This window comes from Mus caroli, chromosome 18 (assembly GCF_900094665.2).
Source record: "Mus caroli chromosome 18, CAROLI_EIJ_v1.1, whole genome shotgun sequence".
Classification (NCBI taxonomy): Eukaryota; Metazoa; Chordata; class Mammalia; order Rodentia; family Muridae; genus Mus; species Mus caroli.
In genome coordinates, this window is record NC_034587.1 from 43,718,940 (window position 1) to 43,737,586 (window position 18,647).

Consider the following 18,647-nt stretch of genomic DNA (forward strand, 5'->3'; position numbering starts at 1 on the left):
AGCCAGGGCTACACAGAGAAACCCTGTCTCGAAAAACCAAAAAAAAAAAAAAAACCCAAAACCAAACCAAACAAACCGATCTTTCATCTTTGCAAAAATCCAGGACAGGATAGATCACAGAGCCATAAAATCTCATTTAAGCAAACCCATTTTCTCTCACCACCAACAGTTCATACCCATTTAATGTTAACACAATGTATAGTTCGGTTTTGCTCACGCAGCCATCTAAAAATAATGAGCGCCAGTTTGCTTACTTAGACCCCAACAAATTGTGAGCCACTTTAATATGCATTTTTGGTCTTTGTTTTTGAAACAAGGAAGGCATTATTTTTAAAAAGCAGTGCTCAGCCTCCAGATGCATTTCCTGGAAATGGAAGATGCCTTTCAAAGGTCTGCTCACTCTCAAAGTGAAACACCTGCCGAGTCTGGTGCACACAGGAGTCTGAATCCCAGCCCCAGCGTTCTACCTTGATAAAGCCAGAACACTGTTTTCGAATTCAAAGGCCAGAACAAATGAAAACTATCTTCAAGAGCTGAATTTTGACTTCTCAATTTATGCCTTTTTCCCCCTGGTCCAGGGAGAATGACAAGACCTTTCTGTATTTTGAATCACTGACTTTACTGAGGTAGCTGCTCAGCCTTAACTACTGGTATGGATAGATAAGAGGGGAGAGATAATGCAAATTTCAAGTTTCTCTGAGCTTATCAGTCCAAACTAATAAAAAGTAGCATTCTCGGGGAAGGTATTTGGAAAGCCTATAACAACTCCAGGAAAGAACGCTGCTACTGTGTGGGGCATTTTCCCCACTTTTAGCTGTTAAAGTAGGCATTGAGGACTGAGGTTTCAATAAAAGACAGTTCTAGAATTCTGCTCGGTTTTACTACTAAGGCGCTGACACCAACGCATTCAAAAGCACTCACAAGAAAAATCTCTGCACAAAGAAGCTGAGGGCTGAAGTAAGACTGGAACAAAGGCTCCATTAGGTCAGAATACTAAAGCTTTTACTACTATAATTGGCAGGGGAAAAAGAAAATCTAAACCAAAACAACCATTGTAAGGATGCTTGATCTCTCAAGTTGTAATTCGGTAAGTCCGCTGTTAGCATCTAACCAGCAAAGGTGGCTGGTTGTGACATTCACTCCAGACTGCTGTTTCTAAGGGTAAAGAAAGGGTTGGCTATTCATTTAGTCATCTGCTCCCTCAGGCCCTCTGGGCCGCTTTCCTCCAGTCTTGTCCTCCCTACCATACCCCAAACTCATGGGCACGTGCTTGCAGGATATGAGTCTTCAGAGAGCTGCTAAGTACTATAAAAGTCATCATCACTATTGGTTTCTCAAGATAGCTTTTCTTTGTGCAGCCTTGGCTATCCTGGAACTCTCTTTGTAGACCAGGCTAGCCTCAAACTCACAGAGACCTGCCTGCCTCTGCCTCTGCCTCTCAAGTGCTGGGACTAAAGGTGTGCACCATCCTCGCCCAGACTATTATCTTCTTTTTAGTTATTTGTCTCCCTTATATTCTAGCTCCTTACAACCTAAGAAGAGGCTGTACACACAGCCTTTAAATCATAGCAATCAGGGTTCCTGTATAACAGCACACTTCTTCAGAGAACTCAGTCTGGATGTACTGGGACACACAGAGCCTTGCTCCCAGTCCCCAGATCACAGATAGAAATCCTAGGCACTAAGGATCACAATACCATGGAATTCACCCCTGTTCGCCAGTCTCCCGCTCTTCTTACTTTATAGCCCACATACATCCCACCCAGGACTTCACCGTATCTTAATGAGCTGTGCCTTGGGTCAAACAAGAACTCCCTGGCAATGCCATTGTTCTAGACAGCAGGAGCTGTGTGCAGCATACCTGGCTAATTTCTCTTGGACAATGCCAAACCTAGCCAGAGATGCTACTTATAATAAAAGAATTTGTTATAGGTCTAGAGCAGTGGCTCTCAACCTTCCTAATGCTGTGGCCCTGTGATACAGTTCCACATGCTGTATTTTTGTTGCTATTTCATAAATCTAACTTTGCTACTATTATGAATTATAACATAAATATGTGTATTTAAGGATAGGGATCTTAGGTGACCTCTGTGAAAGGGTTGTTCAACCACTAAAGGGGTTGTGACCGACAGGTTGAGAACCACTGGTCTTGAGGAAGTTGCCTAGCGGTTTAGAGCCCAAGGTTCCTAAATTGTGTATTGCATAGTAGAATGTGGAATCATAGAAAACAGGAACGGCAAAAATTAATTCCAAATAAACTGGAATGTGAAACATATTGGTACCCAGTAGCCCTCGTCTGTGTCACCACAGTCTCCATAGCAATAAAAAATATTTATTGTTAATGTGTGTATCATGTGTGCACTTGGGCATACGTGTGCCGTGGTGCTGGTGTGAAGGTCAGAGGGCATCTTCTTGGAGTTTTCATGTAGCTCAGGCTGTGAGCTGAGGTTTGCCCGGAACATAGGTATATCTCCACCTCCCAAGTGCAAGTATCGTGGCCAGCCCCTATTGTTTTTCATGTTTAATAATCTTTCATTCAGATGTAAAACCAAAATAACAAATATTCAGCAACATTTCTTTATGCAAAAGTAAATGATCCACCTTGTTAGTATGCATACTTGCTTTAATTTTTAATAAATGATAAAATTACATGTATGCCAATTAAAAAAAATTATGGTTGACTTCCAGTAAATACTTTTATTTTATACACCATACAAGGAGCTATGTAAAAGCTTTTCAGGCCATAGGGGCTGCAAGTGGCCCTGGTTTAGGGGAGGCTCCTAAACAATAATGGGGAAACAGACCTTGTATAGACTACTTAACTCTTTTCAGGCTGGCTTTTGCTGGTGAAACTGAGATAAGAACAGCTTTGTCTCTCACTAGGCTTAATGACTGGAAGAGAACTTGGCCCACAAACTGGCCATTACCTGCCAGCATTTAAGAGCTAGACATGTAAGCCGGGAGTGGTGGCACACGCCTTTAATCCCAGCACTTGGGAGGCAGAGGCAGGAGGATTTCTGAGTTCGAGGCCAGCCTGGAACTACAAAGTGAGTTCCAGGACAGCCAGGGTTATACAGAGGAAACCCTGTCTCGAAAAAATGACATGTTAGGTGTACTCTTGTAGGACCCAGCCTGAAACTGAGTGACCAGATCAAAGGAAATTGCTTAAGACCACTCCCAAGGGCAAAATGTCACTTTCTTTGTCCTTAGTTTTTACTACTCACAAGTCCTAAAATACAGTTGACATGGTCCTTTCTGACAAAACTTTATTGTATATGTTACATGTTAAGGAGAGACAATTTTCAAGGAAAAGCCCCATTCTCCGCTATCCTTTCCGCCAGCCAGTTTCCTCCTGCTAGCCTGCCTATCAGGTACAAGCAGCGAAGCTTGCTCTTTCTTTCACACACCTGACCTCTTTACCTCCAGGTGACTACTTTTCCTCTGGCCCCAGAGGGCTGACTTAATCATTCTGATTTAATCCCTAAATCAAGGCTTCAAAGGTCCCCGGACTACCAGACACCTCATTCAAGCAAGCCCGGAAAGTAGCGGTCTTTATTTAGTTTTCCCGTCCAGATTCTGGAAAACAGGGCCAAGAGAGGGCCAAAGGCTTGGGGGCTGCGAAGGTCACGATGTGCCCATTTTGCAAAACCTGAGAGTGGGCGAGCCAACCCTCAGTGGGGAGGTGAAAGTGCCTTGGAGGAACTGGATAGTAACAGCTGGCAAAATCAGAGCTCTGTTTTACATTAAAGCTCTCCAGGGTTGGTGACGAAGGTCTGAATTGGAGTTGTGTCTCCCACCACCACCCTTTTCTGAATGTTTGGTAGGGTGATCTCCTGGAGAGTCCTCTGACCTTCTGCAGTCAATTCTAGGCGGCTGCCCCGCCAGAGCTCTAACGTGCTAAGGGGCCCGAGGGGTCCTGTAGTGCAGTGCCAGCGGCGGCTGCAGAGGTGGGGTGTCTCTGTGTCAGAGGCTGGGGGGTTTCGCGGGCGACAGAGAGCTGAAAATCTGAGAGCCGTGCAGAGGTGGGATGGGGGCGGGGGGAGTTCCCTTTCAAAGGAGGGGACCTAGCTTTGCAGAAGCCCGAGAGCGCTCACCTGTATTGATCGAATTTGGCATACAAAGCCCACTCGGCGGGATTGCTCTCGTAGGCTTCCAGTACAGCCTGCACCTCCTCCACGTTGACTTCGTCCCCCGCGAAGAGCTCATGTAAGATACGGATGAGGTCCGCCAGGGTCCGGGGCTTCAGCAGCTCGGTCCGTTCCATCCCCGCAGGGCTGGGGCGCGTCTCTTCTGGCCAGCGGCGGAGGACGCGAGCGCGCCAAGGAACCCGGCTGCAGGCTAGACAACCACACACACCCCGGACCCCAAACGCCGGGGACCCACCACGCTCAAAGCTCTCGCAAGGGTATCAAGACTCAGGACTAGGAGTCACCGGAGACCAGCTTGAAGCCCTGGCTGGTCAAGACCAAATCTGAGGAGTCCGCCCTCCCGGGCCCTTTTTAAGCTCTTGGAGTCATCTAGAATGTACCAACCGCCTTCAGGGGGTGGAGTGAGGCGGAGAGAGACCCGAGGAAGGGGCCGGAGGTGGAGAGAGCCAGAGGGAAGGCCCTGGCACAGCATTGTGTGTGCACACCAGCCCTCAGAAGCCCCACTGGTGCCCTTGCCTCCTACTTGCGGTGAGCCTCAGGCAATTTCTCCCCCTTCCTTAGCGGCGGATTTTGGCCGCCCATCTTATTCCGACCCCACCTCCCGGGTTTGGTTTTCAATACATGTCTGTGTGTTTTAAATCTCTGTGGGAGATGCTGTGGAAAAGGAGCCCATCTTCCAAATGTAGCTAAGATGCCTGGGAAAAACCAACAATGGGATCCATTCCCAGGCTAGAGTGACTGTGCTGTGAACCTAAATGGTCTACATATGTGCCCCAGGCATGGTGAAAATGAAGTTTTGAACGTCACTTTGTAGCTCTCGCTGGCTGGCTGGCTGGCTGGCAGTAGACCAGGCCGGCCTTAAACTCAAGAGATCCGCCTGCTTCTGCCTTCCAAGGGTTGGTGGGTTTCTTTCTTTCTCCTATTCCTCTTTTTCAGTGTAAATTGTGCAGTAGTATATTGAGTAAATTTTAACAAAGAATACCCGAGTTTCTAATACGAGTGCAATCCAGGTGCTTTGCTTTTAAACACTGCTTGGTAGAGCTGAAGGTGCTAAGAGCTAGAATAGGCTTTTTGGTGCAGCTGGGCTTGAGTGGTGGGGATGTTTGCCACTGTGCAGTTAAAAGATTATAATTAGATGACTTCACTTCAAGGCACATACACATAGCAAACAGTTCTATGTCCTGTCACTTAGCATGTTGTGGGAACAGCACGGATTACGTATGGTTGAAAAATAAAACCCAACAGACACATTTCGAAGTACATACTCCTTCATTCCATTATAAATGATTTTGATTATTCAAGATATAGACTACTGTATCCCCTACCCTGGCCACTTCAGAGACATATAACATGACATTTATTTGGGTTGCACGGTTTCACTTTGGAACACCTCTGCTAGGAAAACCATGGCCGCTGTGAGACAGACTAGTCACTGGCTCAAACTCCTGTAATCCAAGCACTTGGGAGGTGGAGGCCCAATTGCAGTTTGTGGACAGCCTGGGCTATATAGCCTTAGGTATGTCTCACAGCCCAAACAAGCAAACAAAACACACACTGAACACTTTTGTGGAGTGTTCTGGAAGGTGACTAGTAAAGTATCTGAGATAAAGTTAACATGTCGTTTTAATTGGTCACTCAAAACTTATTCTTGCCAATGTCTGTCTTTGAGCCCATTTTACTTGTTTGGAATATAAGTCCAAACTGATGTCTTTGTGTTTTACTCTCCATCCTTTGAGTTTCCTCTCATTTTCAAAGCTCTTTCCATACACACTATTCTCCTTTACCTTCGTCCATTTATTGCCTGTTTACACACTCCCACACCTGATTTTATACACCCCGAAAGCACATCCTTGAAGTCCTGCTGGCACCCCAAGTGAAGGATTTCACAAGCCCCTCTGGAGCGTATGGTCAGATTCTAGAGGTGTTTCAGCAGTGCCTGATTCAGTCATTCTTCAGAGCCCTTTCTTGTTTTGAGACTTGTGGCTCACTATGTAGATCAGGCTGGCATTGAACTCATATATATCCATTTCTGCCTCCCTCCCAAGTGCTGGGACTAAAGGTGTGTGCCTCCACACCAGGCTTCATAGTTCCTTACAAACCCAGGATTGGAAAAATGGAGCTACAAGCACTAGAGTTCTGAAAACAATTTGCCCACAAATGGAGAACATTTCAAACAGCCAAGCACTGTCCCTACAATCTGAATTCCCTGTTCTAAGTCACTGACCTCAGATGGTTTACAGTCTAAGGGGAGGGTTCAGGCACAGCAATACACATGGAGACAGACAGACACTGGCAGCATCTGTAGACAACGGAGACATATAAAGCAGGGGGAGCTGGGGAATGAGGAGTTTCTAATTTAAAGGGTGTCTGGGGAAGACTTCCTTACAGTGCAGCTTGAGCAGGGAGGAGCACAGGTGTCAGGTGCATTTGTCTTGGAGATACTTCCAAATGGAGAGACATTAAGTGCAAGAATCCTTGGATGGACACAATCTTAAATGTCTGAATTAGAACATCGTCTTTCCTGTTTGATCATTTATGCACCAAAACCAAGAAAACAAGTAAAGCCAGTGTTTTTCACTTCCTATTGTTTCCAAAAACCAGGGGGACCCCCCCCCAAAAAAAAACCCAAAACCCTGTATACCTTCAAACCCTTAAGGCTTAAAATAAGAAAACCTGCTTACTCCACTGCAAGTGTCATGGATCAAAGTTAACACTTCATTTCAGGGCTTTTTTTTTTTTTTTTTGATACTGGCACCACAATCCCCTAAAAATGGAAGAAAGGACTTACACTCCAGCCACCGAGGACAGCAAGGCTTACTTCCCACCACCAGACCACCAAGGATTGTTTTTACTTACTGACTGATAAGCATCTGACATTTAGAGTTGTTAATCACCCAAGGCCTTCTCACACTCATTAGCCATTTCTCACCTTTTAATTATTTGGTGTGGGTGCTTACCCAGGCCTGCATTTTCTTTTTGCCTATTGTGTTTGCCTTACCCCAAATACATACATATATTGGATATTAATCTCCCCATGCATTCCAAGTGTTTTCTGTTCCCTTCTGCTGCACAGAAGCTAAAGATTTCCTCTGCTGCTTTTGAAGTTAAAGCACTCTTAATTAGGTCACTGAAAATAGATGACACCCCCCCCACCCCCCCACCCCCCGCCCATTCCCTCTCCAGGCCCCACAATCATGAGTGCAGGGTGCCTTTGTGCCATGGCCGCATGCGGCTAGGTGCTGTCACAGTGCTGGCTTTCTCTAAGTGCTCTTGTGAGGAGGGGCTCTCCTGGAGTCGGGATTTTTGAAGTTCAAAACCCCAATGAGTCCTGGAGGAGTGAGGGTGTTAGTGAGTCCCTGGAGGAGCCCTAGAACAAAGATCAACAGGAAACCAGGGAGCGACTAATCCAATACAGCCACAAGGCGGCAAAATGCTCCAGGGAGTATTAGGACAAAGCCCAAAATTTCCCCAACATCTTCCCGACATCACTAAATGGCCTGCAGCAGCCGGGCGGTGGTGGCACGCCTTTAATCCCAGCACTTGGGAGGCAGAGGCAGGCGGATTTTTGAGTTCAAGGCCAGCCTGGTCTACAGAGTGAGTTCCAGGACAGCCAGGGCTACACAGAAAAACCATCTCGAAAAACCAAAAAAGAAAAAAAAAAAAAAAAACCAAAAAAACCAAAAAACTAAGTGGCCTGCAGCTGGCTTTTTCCATGCCAGAAGCTTACCCAACATATAATACTTGGAACACGAACTGGGAGCTTCCCAATAAGCCACTCATTCTTATTTCCATCCTCTTACAATGTAATGCTACCGACTGTTAAGTTACACAAGTGAACTGGTTAGCTAAAGTTATGTAATCTGAGGCAGTGCTTACAATTTTCAGTTTTCTCATCTGGTTAGCAACCATGACAGAAGCCCTTTAAGGTTAAAATGTCTAGGAATCAGACTCTAGGAAGTACCCAATCTTATTCTGATTAAGGATAAATCACGTTTTAACTTGCTTTATGTCCTAAATACACACACACATACACACACACACACCTCATTATGAAATCCTTAGCATAATTTTAAGGACAGGTGTGGAGTTTTTTACCCGTGTCTTATGTACTCAGTGTGCTGCTGTGCCTCTGCAGTGACATTGAGTGCAGCATCACTCCACTTGTACACATGGAACACTGAAAATAAACTGAAGGCTCCCTTCCCTTCCCTTCCCCCTAAACTTCAATTGCATCTGAGAGACTTTAGGCTGTCCAGTCACCTCACCACTCCCAGGCTCCCAGAGTGTTATAACGTCACCGCTGAAAACTATTTGGGCAAAGACCAAAATAGTCTGATAAAATTTCCTGAGTGCTAGATAGCCCTACACAGTCCTCAAAGCTACTGGGGAAAGAAAACACATGTGGTATACATATTTAGTTAACTTTTGATTTTATGTGATAATAAGTTATTCTGGTAAAAATGTTTCAAATTCAAGTTTATTTTTGATTTCATAGAGGTAATAAGCATTCTGTCATCTCGAATGAATACCAGCCAACAATAAATTCAACATACTTCTCCTGTAAATATCTACTACTATTTTCTTTCAGTCACCAATTACCAGGCAAAGCTAGAACACATCTTTTTCCTTTCCCACTGACATTGTTCATAAGTAATACGGCCGGGCTTTCAAGATGTAAGGTGTTTTCCTAAGGCTGTACTGTGCATAAGCCACTGTCCATAGTGCTCTGTGACTATTCCCTGCATGACCTCACTGCAAGGCGTGCTGGGAAAGGGCATGGCCACAATTCACAGTCTTGTGCAGAAGACAAGTGGTCAGCACTGCACCACGTTGTTCCACAGCATCTTCCACAGCTCACGTGGCTGAGAATCCTCTAAAGCAGACTCTAGCTAAAGAGTTAAAAAGGAGCCAGATGCAGAGGTGCACAACTGCAAGCCCCGGAGCCTGAGGCAGGTCAGCCTGAGTGACACAGTCAATCTCAAAAGCAGAAGGGCAATAACAGCAGGCTAGCATTTCAGGTCTTCAAGGGTTTTCTTTTGATAAAAAATACATTTCTATCTTCACCTTTGAAAGTAAACACTTGGAATCCTTTCATACTTCAAACCCTGTAATCCTCTTCAGACAGGCCATTTACTGTAATTTCTTTTCCCCAGAGGTGAGACAATCTTACTCTGTAGCCCACACAGTCTTAAACTTTCACTCTGCTTGTCTCTACTTCCTCAATGCTAGGAGTGCTGCCATGTGCGCTTCTGGTTGGAATTTAAGACTGCTGTGGGGCTGGGTGAGGTGGGCTACCCCTTCATCTCAGCACTTTGGGGGCATAGAAGACACACTGATCTCTCAGAGTTCCAGGCTAGGCATATCTACATAGTGAGACCCAGTCTCAAAAAAAAGTTTGAGATAAAATATGTAAGAAAAAGGTCAAATGTTAGCTCAAGCAATAGCCAGGCTAACATCACCAGTGACAGTTGCACTCTTTTTTTTGTGATGGCACGGAATACACATAAAATTGGATACTAGTTTTCAACCATTAGCTCTGAATACTTTAATTTGGGAAATACATTATGAACACTCAATGAATGCTGGAGAGATGCAGCTCAGCTCAGCAAAGCCCATGCCTTGAGTGCACAAGCAAGGGGAATGATCCCCAGGCCTGAAAACAAAAACAAACTAAAAACACATAGAGACGAGAAGTGAGGTTTGGGAGGAGATGGGTAAGCTGGAGCTGCTTGGTCCCCACACTGGGTAGGGCTCTAGAATCTTTTTGGAATAAGTTCTTTTGCAGTGCAGTCTAGTTGTGGACTCCTGGTCCACTCCTCCTGCTCAGGTGTCCTGAGCGCTGAGACAGCAGGTATGGATGACAATGCCCAGGATGAGGCTCAAGAACCAGAAATGACAGGACTGAAGAGCTGAGACTCATCTGCTCACAATTTGTAAAACTGTGTCCCTGCACGATTAATTTTAAACTATGCACATCCTCCAGTGTGTCAACACAGCTGCTTTCCGGATTACACATTAACTAGAAATTAGGTTCAACAGTCTTGCCCCCAATCACCTGGCAAAGCCATGAAAACTGTCAAGCCTTTTTGCCAACTGGACAACTTAGATCAGTGCACTTTGTTTTACAAAGCAATACAGATAAATGTAAACATGCTACATCCCAAACAGGTCCCCTGAATAAGCAAAAAAACTAAATTACCTCAAAACACAAACCCTTCGTAAATTAGTTTTTATCATGGAATTAACATAGTGCCAACACAAGTAAATGCCTTCAGTCATCCTGAGACCTGCAATCCATACACAACTTCAGTCCCCTTTCTAACATGACCTGGAACCCGAGTGTGTGGGGGTAATGGCACACTCTAACAGCAATCTCTCATGATGATTTTATGGTGACACAAATCTCATTCTTTAGTCTATACACTCTATGATGTTTCCTTAGACATAAGCACAGGTCCTAACAGATTCATGCTGAATATTTGATAGTAACTCTCTTCCCACAGCATCGAAAGGTCTCTGATTTTCTTTCTTCTGTGAAAATATCAAGTTGTTCATTTGTGGCTCATCCCCATGCCTGTGATTTGCAGTAATGCAGGACCAGTTTACCATCACTGCCAAAACACTATAAAGAAGAAAAAGACAACATATAAAACATTAATTCTGTTAAAGAGTCCTATTGGGTTGGTGAGATGGCTCAGCAGTTAAAAGCACTGGCTGTTCTTCTAGAAGTCCTGGGTTCAATTCCAAGCTACCACAGTGGCTCACGTCCATCTATAAAGGGATCTGATGCCCTCTTGTGGCATGTAGTTGTATATGCAGACAGAGCACTCATACATTTAAAAAAGAGTTCTATAACATACTACCCTTTTCAAAAGGTGTCTCTTCCTATCACATATATCACTATTTAGAAACATTCAACAAAACCAGGGTGCCTTGGGTATGGCTTAAATACTTTGTCTTTACAACTTCTCTGAACATGAGGTACTTTCAGCTCTTTTCCAGTAGTGCTAGCATATTTATTATTGATTACTGCCAGGAAGCAACACTGTTGAATAAGGTCATTTTAATCAAATTTTTGGAGTGCTCAACTATAGACGGTATTGAGTAATGCAGAAGTGATACAGATTAGAGGAAAATTCTAAGAAAACAATGACTTTTAAACAGAACCTATTTCTTGACTGTTTAAGCTTAACTCACCAATAAGACTTTACTCTAAAGGTGTTCACGACATAACAGAACAAGGTTCTCTTTCTACACTGATAATTAAGATGGCATGCTATCTCTTAAAGATGTTGTGAATTAGTGACTCACACTATACAAGAGACATGGTACCTGTGGGGAGAGGTTACTTACCTCATATAGAGTTCCAACTTCTTGGTCTGGGGAAGGGGCAAAGGACTGATTCACATAAATAAACTATAGGGAAGAAAGAAAAATGTAGTCAAAATGGTATCCTAAAATATAAGGCTTTGTTCTCAGGTTTTTTTTTTAATAACTAAGACACTTTTAAATAGTGTGTGTATGTATGTGTGTGTGTGTGTGTGCACACGCAAGTGCACATGTGTGCACAGCAGAGAGAGAGAGAGAGACTGACTCTAAAGGACACTGGGTGTCTTCCTTGATGGCTCTCTTGCCTTATTATTTTGAGACAGAGCCTCTCTGGATCTCTCTGAGGATGGAGCCCATCCGATGGCTAGGGAGGCTGGCCAGTGAGACCCAGGACCTCCCGTCGCCCCTCCCTCCCTGGCACTGAGGTTACGTATGTGAGTACAGGGCCCCGAATTTAAGTGCTGGGGACCTGAACTCAGGTCTTCATCTTTATTAAGTGGAAGGCACTTTATAGACTGATCTATTCCCCCAGATAAATACATTTTAAGTAATTTTTCACAAATAGTTTTTGCAAGGATATTCAAAACACTATACCAAAATGCACAGGATTCAAGGCCAGTATAAACAGTGAGAGTACCTCAAAACAGGAAAAAAAAATCCCACTGAGCCCCAATAAAAGATAAAATTTCTTCTAATTATTTCACATATGCAGTTAAAAATAAATACATTTGATATTAGGTATTTTCTTTGGGTACTTTACATACATTTTCCTTTCTTTTTGACCTTTACTACTTTTGAAAAATTTCAGGGGTACTGAACTTCAAGCTGGACACTATTAGTATTAAATTACTTGCAGACAAAAAGAATTCATTGTTCCAGACTTTAATCTGCTTTAAATTAAAATATTTCTAGTACTTAAAAAATTCCTAAAGATATTAAAGCAAAAGGTCACAGTACCAGAGATGCTTTTGATCAACTATTTTTTAGAAAATAGAAGGAGAGTGGAATGTAACATCCAACATTCAACTCCAGATCTAATAATAAAGTAGTTTTTTGCTTAACAATCTTATTTCTTTCTCTCTCTCTCTCTCTTTTTAAAGAAACAGTATACTATTTATACAACAATAAATGTTAGTTAATTTTTTTCTCTTTCAGTACTGAATAAACCAGTTAAGAGTCCTGGAGCTAAATACAAATAACATTTTAAAGTCTACCCTATGTATATGAATGGGACTGAAAATAAAAGTATTTTTATCTCATGGGGCTACTCAAAAGATAAAATACATGCCAAGTAATACATAATGCCAAGCATAGCTGTGTTTTAGTGATGATTTAGTTACAGAGGGACTACATACTACGGCCCTGTAAGCTTCTACTTTCATGGAATGTTCTGTTCTAGTTTGCATCACCATACTCTAAGATGTTCACACAAGAACAAAATTGTCTAATAATGCATTTCTCCAATGTCTCCATTGTTAAATGATGTGAGTGCTTGATATGCAAGCATGAAGACTTGTGTTCTAACCCTCATCTACTCCACGAAAAGCTAGGCATGGTAGAACATGCTTGTGATCCCAGCACTGTGGAGCTAGAGACAGGTAGACCTCTGAGCCTTACTGGGAAGCCAGACTAGCCTACTTGGTGAAGTTCAGGCCAATTAAACCGTCTCAAACAAAACAAAACAAGATGAATGGCAAATGAAGCATGGCACTGTACCCAAGGTTCTTCAAAGAAACAAACCTGTTACTAAAAATACCATCCCAATACAGTGCTTACCATATACTACACTGTGAAATAGGCAGACAGTATGTGAAAGATACACTGCTAACCCGATGAACGGGGACAAAAGTAATATAGAATCAAAGTAAACTAAACACCAAACTTTACTAACATAAAGAGGACATAATGCTCCACGGCAAATATTTTTGCATGACTATTCAGTGATATTTTGAGGAAAGTAATTAAAACCCCAGGCTTTGAAAAAAAAAATCCTGGACAGCAGTGATAGTAACAATAAAGACACTGTCAAGGGTCATCGAGCTGACTGGACAGGTCAGGGCACTTCCTGATGACCTGCGTGAGAGAGTTCCAGGAACATGGTGGAAAGAGAACCCACTTCCAAGGATTATCCTCTGACCTCTGCATGAACATCCCAACCCTGAGAGTCTTACAAAGCTTGAGATAAACATTAAATAATAAAAAACAACTTTTAGGTAGCAAGGTGAATCCAAATTTATCTTCCAGAGCTTCTCAAAGTATCTTCTGATACAGTACCTAGGTCTCACCACAAATGAGAGGAAAGGAGAGAAAAAGAGCAATGTGTAGCTTTGTGTGCACATGTGTTCCCCATGGCAAACAGTCATTACTGTCTTCATACCAACTGTTCCGAGGCCACCAGTTTAAGGAACTTTTTGATGAAGTCAATGAGTCCTTGGATGGTCCGGGTTCGCTCCACAGCCCATTTCTTTGTTTTCATTATAGGAGTGTCTCCTACAGCCTTCAGCAGGATGTCAACTTAAAAAAAAAAAAAAAAAAAAAAAAGACAACTGTACTGAGACATCTGATGAGAATGTGATGGCCAACATTTATCTTCAGAGTTCATGTAATTAGTACTCCGGAGCTCCTTCAGAGACATAAAAATATTAGACTCTTCCACTATTTTATCCCTCCATCCTACAAAGTTCTCCCTATAGGATTAAACTTTAAGACACACTTTGGCGCAGCAGAATTCTAAAGATAAGAAACATAACTGGCCATGATATAAAACAATACCCAAACAGCCATGAGAAACAAATCTCTCGCCCTTTCTCCCACCTAACTGGTGTTCTGTAAAAGCAGGGTGAAGGGTCAGGTGACACTGCTGTGGCCACTGTGGCATGGCATACCTTTCTGGAGAGCAATATGCTAATACATATCTAACATACAGATACGCCTTGACTAAAGAACATACTACTTAGAGTCTTAAAAAGCTTGAGATTTACACAGATTCACTTACAAGGATGTCACCTTCATCAAAGCATACACTTTTACAGGGAAAAGCAGTAAATATATATATTCAACATAAACTCATAGATGGATAAAATAAAGTATGAGATGCTTTATGACAGAGTTTATTATAGAGAACAGACACATTCCAAACCGTGGCTCTGTCACTTGTTAGAGCTACAAGCTTTGTAATCTTTCATTCTCAAAACCCTACAACACACCTACTTCCTCCTCACAAGGTTGATGAGACCATTAAGTGAGTTAATGTATGTGCACAACAGTACCCAGACCACGACTTACAGTCAGAGCTCTAAGATTACTACATAGCTGTTAAAAACACATTATAAAGGTGGCTAATAGTTTAAGTTGACAAAATGTACAAAATAAAAATCATGTGTATACAACCCCAACTTCATTAACAACTAACATATGAACACATACTAATATTAGTATTGATACACATCAAAATGTTTTCATAGTAGTGACATATGGCTTTTTGTAAATACCAATTTTTATACTTAATTATGAAATAATAATAATCTATTATTATTTTAAAATATACAATTGGGGACTCAAAAGATGTTTCAAAGATTCAAAAAAAGATATGTGAGCCAAGATTGGTATCCGTAATTAAATGCTTATGTCCCTTTAAGAGAGAGCTACCACAAAAGCACCCCGGAAAGAGCTGTACAACTGCTACAACACTTGCCCCAGTTGTTTGTATTCAAAGTTGGGATCAATTTATCCACATTTTTTCCAGAAGCCAGGCGTGGTGATGTAGGTTTTTAATCCTAGCCTCAGGAGGCAAAGGCAGGTGGGCTGGTCTACACACTGAAATAAAATACAGGCTCCTGGAACATATCACGCAGCTTATCTTTCTAAAGAGCAATCTAAGTATCCTCTCATTATTTTGGGAACCCTGGATAAGTTGGAAAGGAAAAAAGACGATTGTGATTAGCCTGCCTGTCTTCATACCTTTGTCCCTAGTTCCCTCAACCCCCTGAGGCAATCACTAACTCAGTGGCAATTAGGCACCAATTGTACTACTACTGAAGACAGAAGAGCTTGAGGGCAAGAAGCTAGAAGTGTTATTATTATTATTAATAATAATAATATTGTATTACAGCTGCAGTCCCCAACTGATTTGCTTGTACCTCAGAAGCCTGCTTACAGGTTAGCATCAACTGGAGAACAGCTAATATACACAGCAACCAAGCTGAAATCTTAGCACTGGTATTCAAAAGCTTAGTTAGGTAAGTCTGTTAATACTGTGCCACTAGGGCCCTTCTCATCAAATTCTCTACATAAGGATAAAGACAGGATTTCAGTCTGTCAAAAAAAAAAAAAAAAAAAGTAAAGGAAAATAGGAAAATATAGATCCAAACAAACACAGTCATCTCAGGCAATATCTTGGACTATGGGTCATTTTCTATTTCTCATTCTCTAGTTCTCTCTCTCTCTCTCTGGTACAGCAATCATCAGTATGAAGGACTATAATTTGGGCTGGAGAGATGGCTCAGTGGTTAAGAGCACTGACTGCTCTTCCAGAGATCCTGAGTTCAATTCCCAGCCATCACATGGTGGTTCACAACCATCTGTAATGGGATCTGATGCCCTCTTCTGGTGTGTCTGAAGATAGTTACAGTGTACTCATAATAAATAAATACATCTATTTAAAAAAAAAGGACTACAATTTTACATTTATATTTTTATTTGTTTATTTATTTATTTATTTTTTTTTGAGGGAACACAGGCTGGCCTTGAACTCAGTGATCTGCCTTCCTCAGGCTGCTGAGTTTTCTGGGATTAAAAATGTATGTCACCACTCTCAAGCCTCCAGTCTTCACCTTAAAGGAAACCTCTGAAAATCAGCTCCATGTAATTAACTGGAGAAAAAAAACAAGGGGGAGGGGGATTTTTTTTTTTCTTTTAAAGTTAACAGCAGTGGTTCTCTTTCTGAATACTCATAGTAGTACACTATCAATACATGGCAGATTTCTTCCAAATGCACAGTCAGTCTATTGTTTTTCTTTCTTTCTTGTTGAGCTGGGGATTGAACCTGTGGGCTTTTGAAATGTTCTACTCCTGAGCTCCATACGCCTGAACCAGGCAACATAAACAAGGTGGTGAGATTAAGGAGCAGAGGCCACATCCAGAGCTACATTTTATGTCTCTGAAAGGAGAACAAGTTTACCTTTTCCTTGAAATATGTTTACTTGCTGATTTTTTCTTATGGTCAACTCTAACTCCACAGTGTTCAGTGCAAGTTAATCTGAATTTCCTATACTTTCCAGTGGCAAGCACAACCCTAAGACAATACAGAGGTTGAGGACAAGTAGTTCAAGTAATTCAATGACTTACATAAGGCTCGAAAAGCTAACAAAAAGGTTACACCTATACCTTTAGTCTCCCCTTAGCATTCTGCAGTATCTAAAGTTCCAGTTTTTTATTCTTCTTGCTCTAAAAAATAAATCAATATTTAGTTGGGGCAAACCCCTCGAGAACTCGCCCAAAATCGTGGGTTGTAACCCACTGGTTAACCCTGTCATCTTAAAATTTTATTCCAGTCACCAGTCTTGTGTTTAAGTACCTGGAGCTACTGAGATCCCACTTGGCTCCCATCTTCAAAGACCAAACGCTGGAAAAGGTGCGAATGATGGGGAACCACTCGGTTCACCTACGCACTCAACAGGTGCTGTAAGACCACTTTTGTGAAACCCAAACAGGAGCCACACATCGGTATACATTGTTATTATGTCTCCATACCTTCCAAGACCCTAAACCTAATGTATCCTACAAACCATGGTTTCGAATCGAACTTATAACCCCATGACGTATGCCCACATAACTTTGCCTTCCTAAACTCCCGAACACCCGTGATGACGCCCCTTTCACACTTATCCTCCCCACACGTGGCCTTGAGACCTGAGTCCCCTACTCTTCTATCTAGACGCTAACATTCAATTATCTTGCTGTTTTTAATCAACTCTAACCCTTCCACTTAAAAAGGACCTCAAAAGCCAGTGAGGGCTGTTCTCTAAAACCCCGATTTAAGACCAGGCAGTCCTCTGGCCGGTTCCTTTTGCATTTCTAAATACAGCTTGGGTTCATCAGACAGCCGTGTAAACGTTACCCACGTCACACACCTCAGATCTAACACTTTTGCTCAAGTCTAAGAGTAGAAAGCGCACCTCTGCGATGCGCTCTTTAGCTTTTGCTTCTTCGTGAGCAACCACTCCTAGAAAAGCCAGTAAGTCTGCCCCCGCCCACCAACGGATATTGACATTACTTTTTTTCTTGGTGTCTCCGGGAGGTTCCTCCGTTCCGGGAGAAACTGCAGCCGAGGACGGGGGCTCTGGGGTGGCTGTTTCCGGGGAGAGCTCTGGAAGGCTCTCGCCGCCGGCTCCTACAGGAGCCGCGGGGAGCTGCAGCACAGCCTCTGAATCTTCCGACATCTTTGCTTGCTGAGAGGCGGCGGCGGAAGTGACGTAGCAGCGTGAAGGGGTTGGGCCTTGACACAGGAAGCGTCATGAAGGAGGTGGGACTCGGGTTAACAGTGAATTTTTGGGATGTCTAGAGAGCAGTCCAGGTAGATAGTATGTTGGAAACACGGTAGTTAACAGAGTATGGAACGCTATCTAGTCGCAGCGAGTTATGAAGGGCTTCCGTGACGCGCCTCCGTGAGCAGCCATCTGACCACTTACGCCTCCGGAGAGTTGGCTGGCCCCGGGACACTTCCGTTTCCTCCGGGCCTGCCCCGCCCAGGCCCCGCCTCCTGCCCCGCCCCTCGGCGCGGGAGCGCGCGCGCGCGTGCGGGAGGGGGCGGGTGGGGAAGCCGCGGCACGAAGCTCCCGGAGGCGAGGCTCGCGCGCCCGCCCCCGCCCTGGCCCCAGCGCCCACCCGGTCGGCCCCGGCCCAGCCATGATCAAGGCCATCCTCATCTTCAACAACCACGGGAAGCCGCGGCTCTCCAAGTTCTACCAGCCCTATGTGAGTATGCCCCTGCCGCGGAGCCCGGGCGAGGGCGAGCGCCGGGCAGCGCCCAGCGGCTTCCTCCGAACGACCCTCGCGCCGCCGCGGCCCTCCCGGCGTCCGACTTCTCGCGCCGCTGGCTGTCAGCTCGGGCGACCCGGAGCCGCTGCCACTCCCCGCCGGCCGCTGGCGGTCAGTGGGCGAGGCGGTTTC

General features: G+C 43.7%; 3 protein-coding genes across 6 annotated transcripts in view; 1 reads left to right on the forward strand and 2 right to left on the reverse strand.

Annotated features, from left to right (window-relative positions):
• Cdo1 (cysteine dioxygenase type 1) overlaps nucleotides 1-4,494 on the reverse strand; it is a 15,414-nt gene extending 10,920 nt beyond the window's left edge. The window contains exon 1 of the mRNA XM_021150549.2: nucleotides 4,095-4,494. Within this exon, the coding sequence (XP_021006208.1) occupies nucleotides 4,095-4,264 (170 nt within the window). The 5' untranslated portion in view covers nucleotides 4,265-4,494. The remainder of the gene's footprint in view (nucleotides 1-4,094) is intronic.
• A 4,112-nt stretch (nucleotides 4,495-8,606) lies between these two features.
• On the reverse strand, nucleotides 8,607-18,208 carry Atg12 (autophagy related 12). 2 transcript variants are annotated; one of them, XM_021150379.2, is made up of 4 exons: nucleotides 17,752-18,208; nucleotides 13,855-13,991; nucleotides 11,502-11,564; nucleotides 8,607-10,770 (listed from the first exon to the last, which is right to left on the reverse strand). In XM_021150379.2, exons 1-4 carry the CDS (start codon nucleotides 17,915-17,917, stop codon nucleotides 10,711-10,713), a joined length of 426 nt encoding a protein of 141 aa, XP_021006038.1. In that variant the 5' UTR covers nucleotides 17,918-18,208; the 3' UTR covers nucleotides 8,607-10,710. The 2 variants fall into 2 exon arrangements, with proteins under 2 accessions (XP_021006038.1, XP_021006039.1); XM_021150380.2 differs by lacking the exons at nucleotides 8,607-10,770; nucleotides 13,855-13,991 and having other exon boundaries at nucleotides 11,503-11,564.
• Nucleotides 18,209-18,244: 36 nt separating this feature from the next.
• The window catches only part of Ap3s1 (adaptor related protein complex 3 subunit sigma 1), a 39,611-nt gene continuing 39,208 nt past the window's right edge, over nucleotides 18,245-18,647 (forward strand). For 2 of the 3 annotated variants that reach the window (XM_029471813.1, XM_029471814.1), the window contains exon 1: nucleotides 18,245-18,452. In XM_029471813.1, the coding sequence (XP_029327673.1) occupies nucleotides 18,384-18,452 (69 nt within the window). In that variant the 5' untranslated portion in view covers nucleotides 18,245-18,383. The remainder of the gene's footprint in view (nucleotides 18,453-18,647) is intronic. The other variant, XM_021150378.2, reaches the window with a different exon arrangement.

What these genes read in the sequence shown, in the direction of transcription:
- Atg12 (XM_021150379.2), bottom strand. Translation starts at nt 17,917, where the DNA reads ATGTCGGAAGATTCAGAGGCTGTGCTGCAGCTCCCCGCGGCTCCTGTA. An exon ending in TGGTGGCCTCGGAACAGTTG is followed by an intron (nt 11,565 to 13,854) that starts GTATGAAGACAG and finishes TCTTCCCTATAG; the next exon opens with TTTATTTATGTGAATCAGTC. An exon ending in AAGTTGGAACTCTATATGAG is followed by an intron (nt 10,771 to 11,501) that starts GTAAGTAACCTC and finishes TCTTCTTTATAG; the next exon opens with TGTTTTGGCAGTGATGGTAA.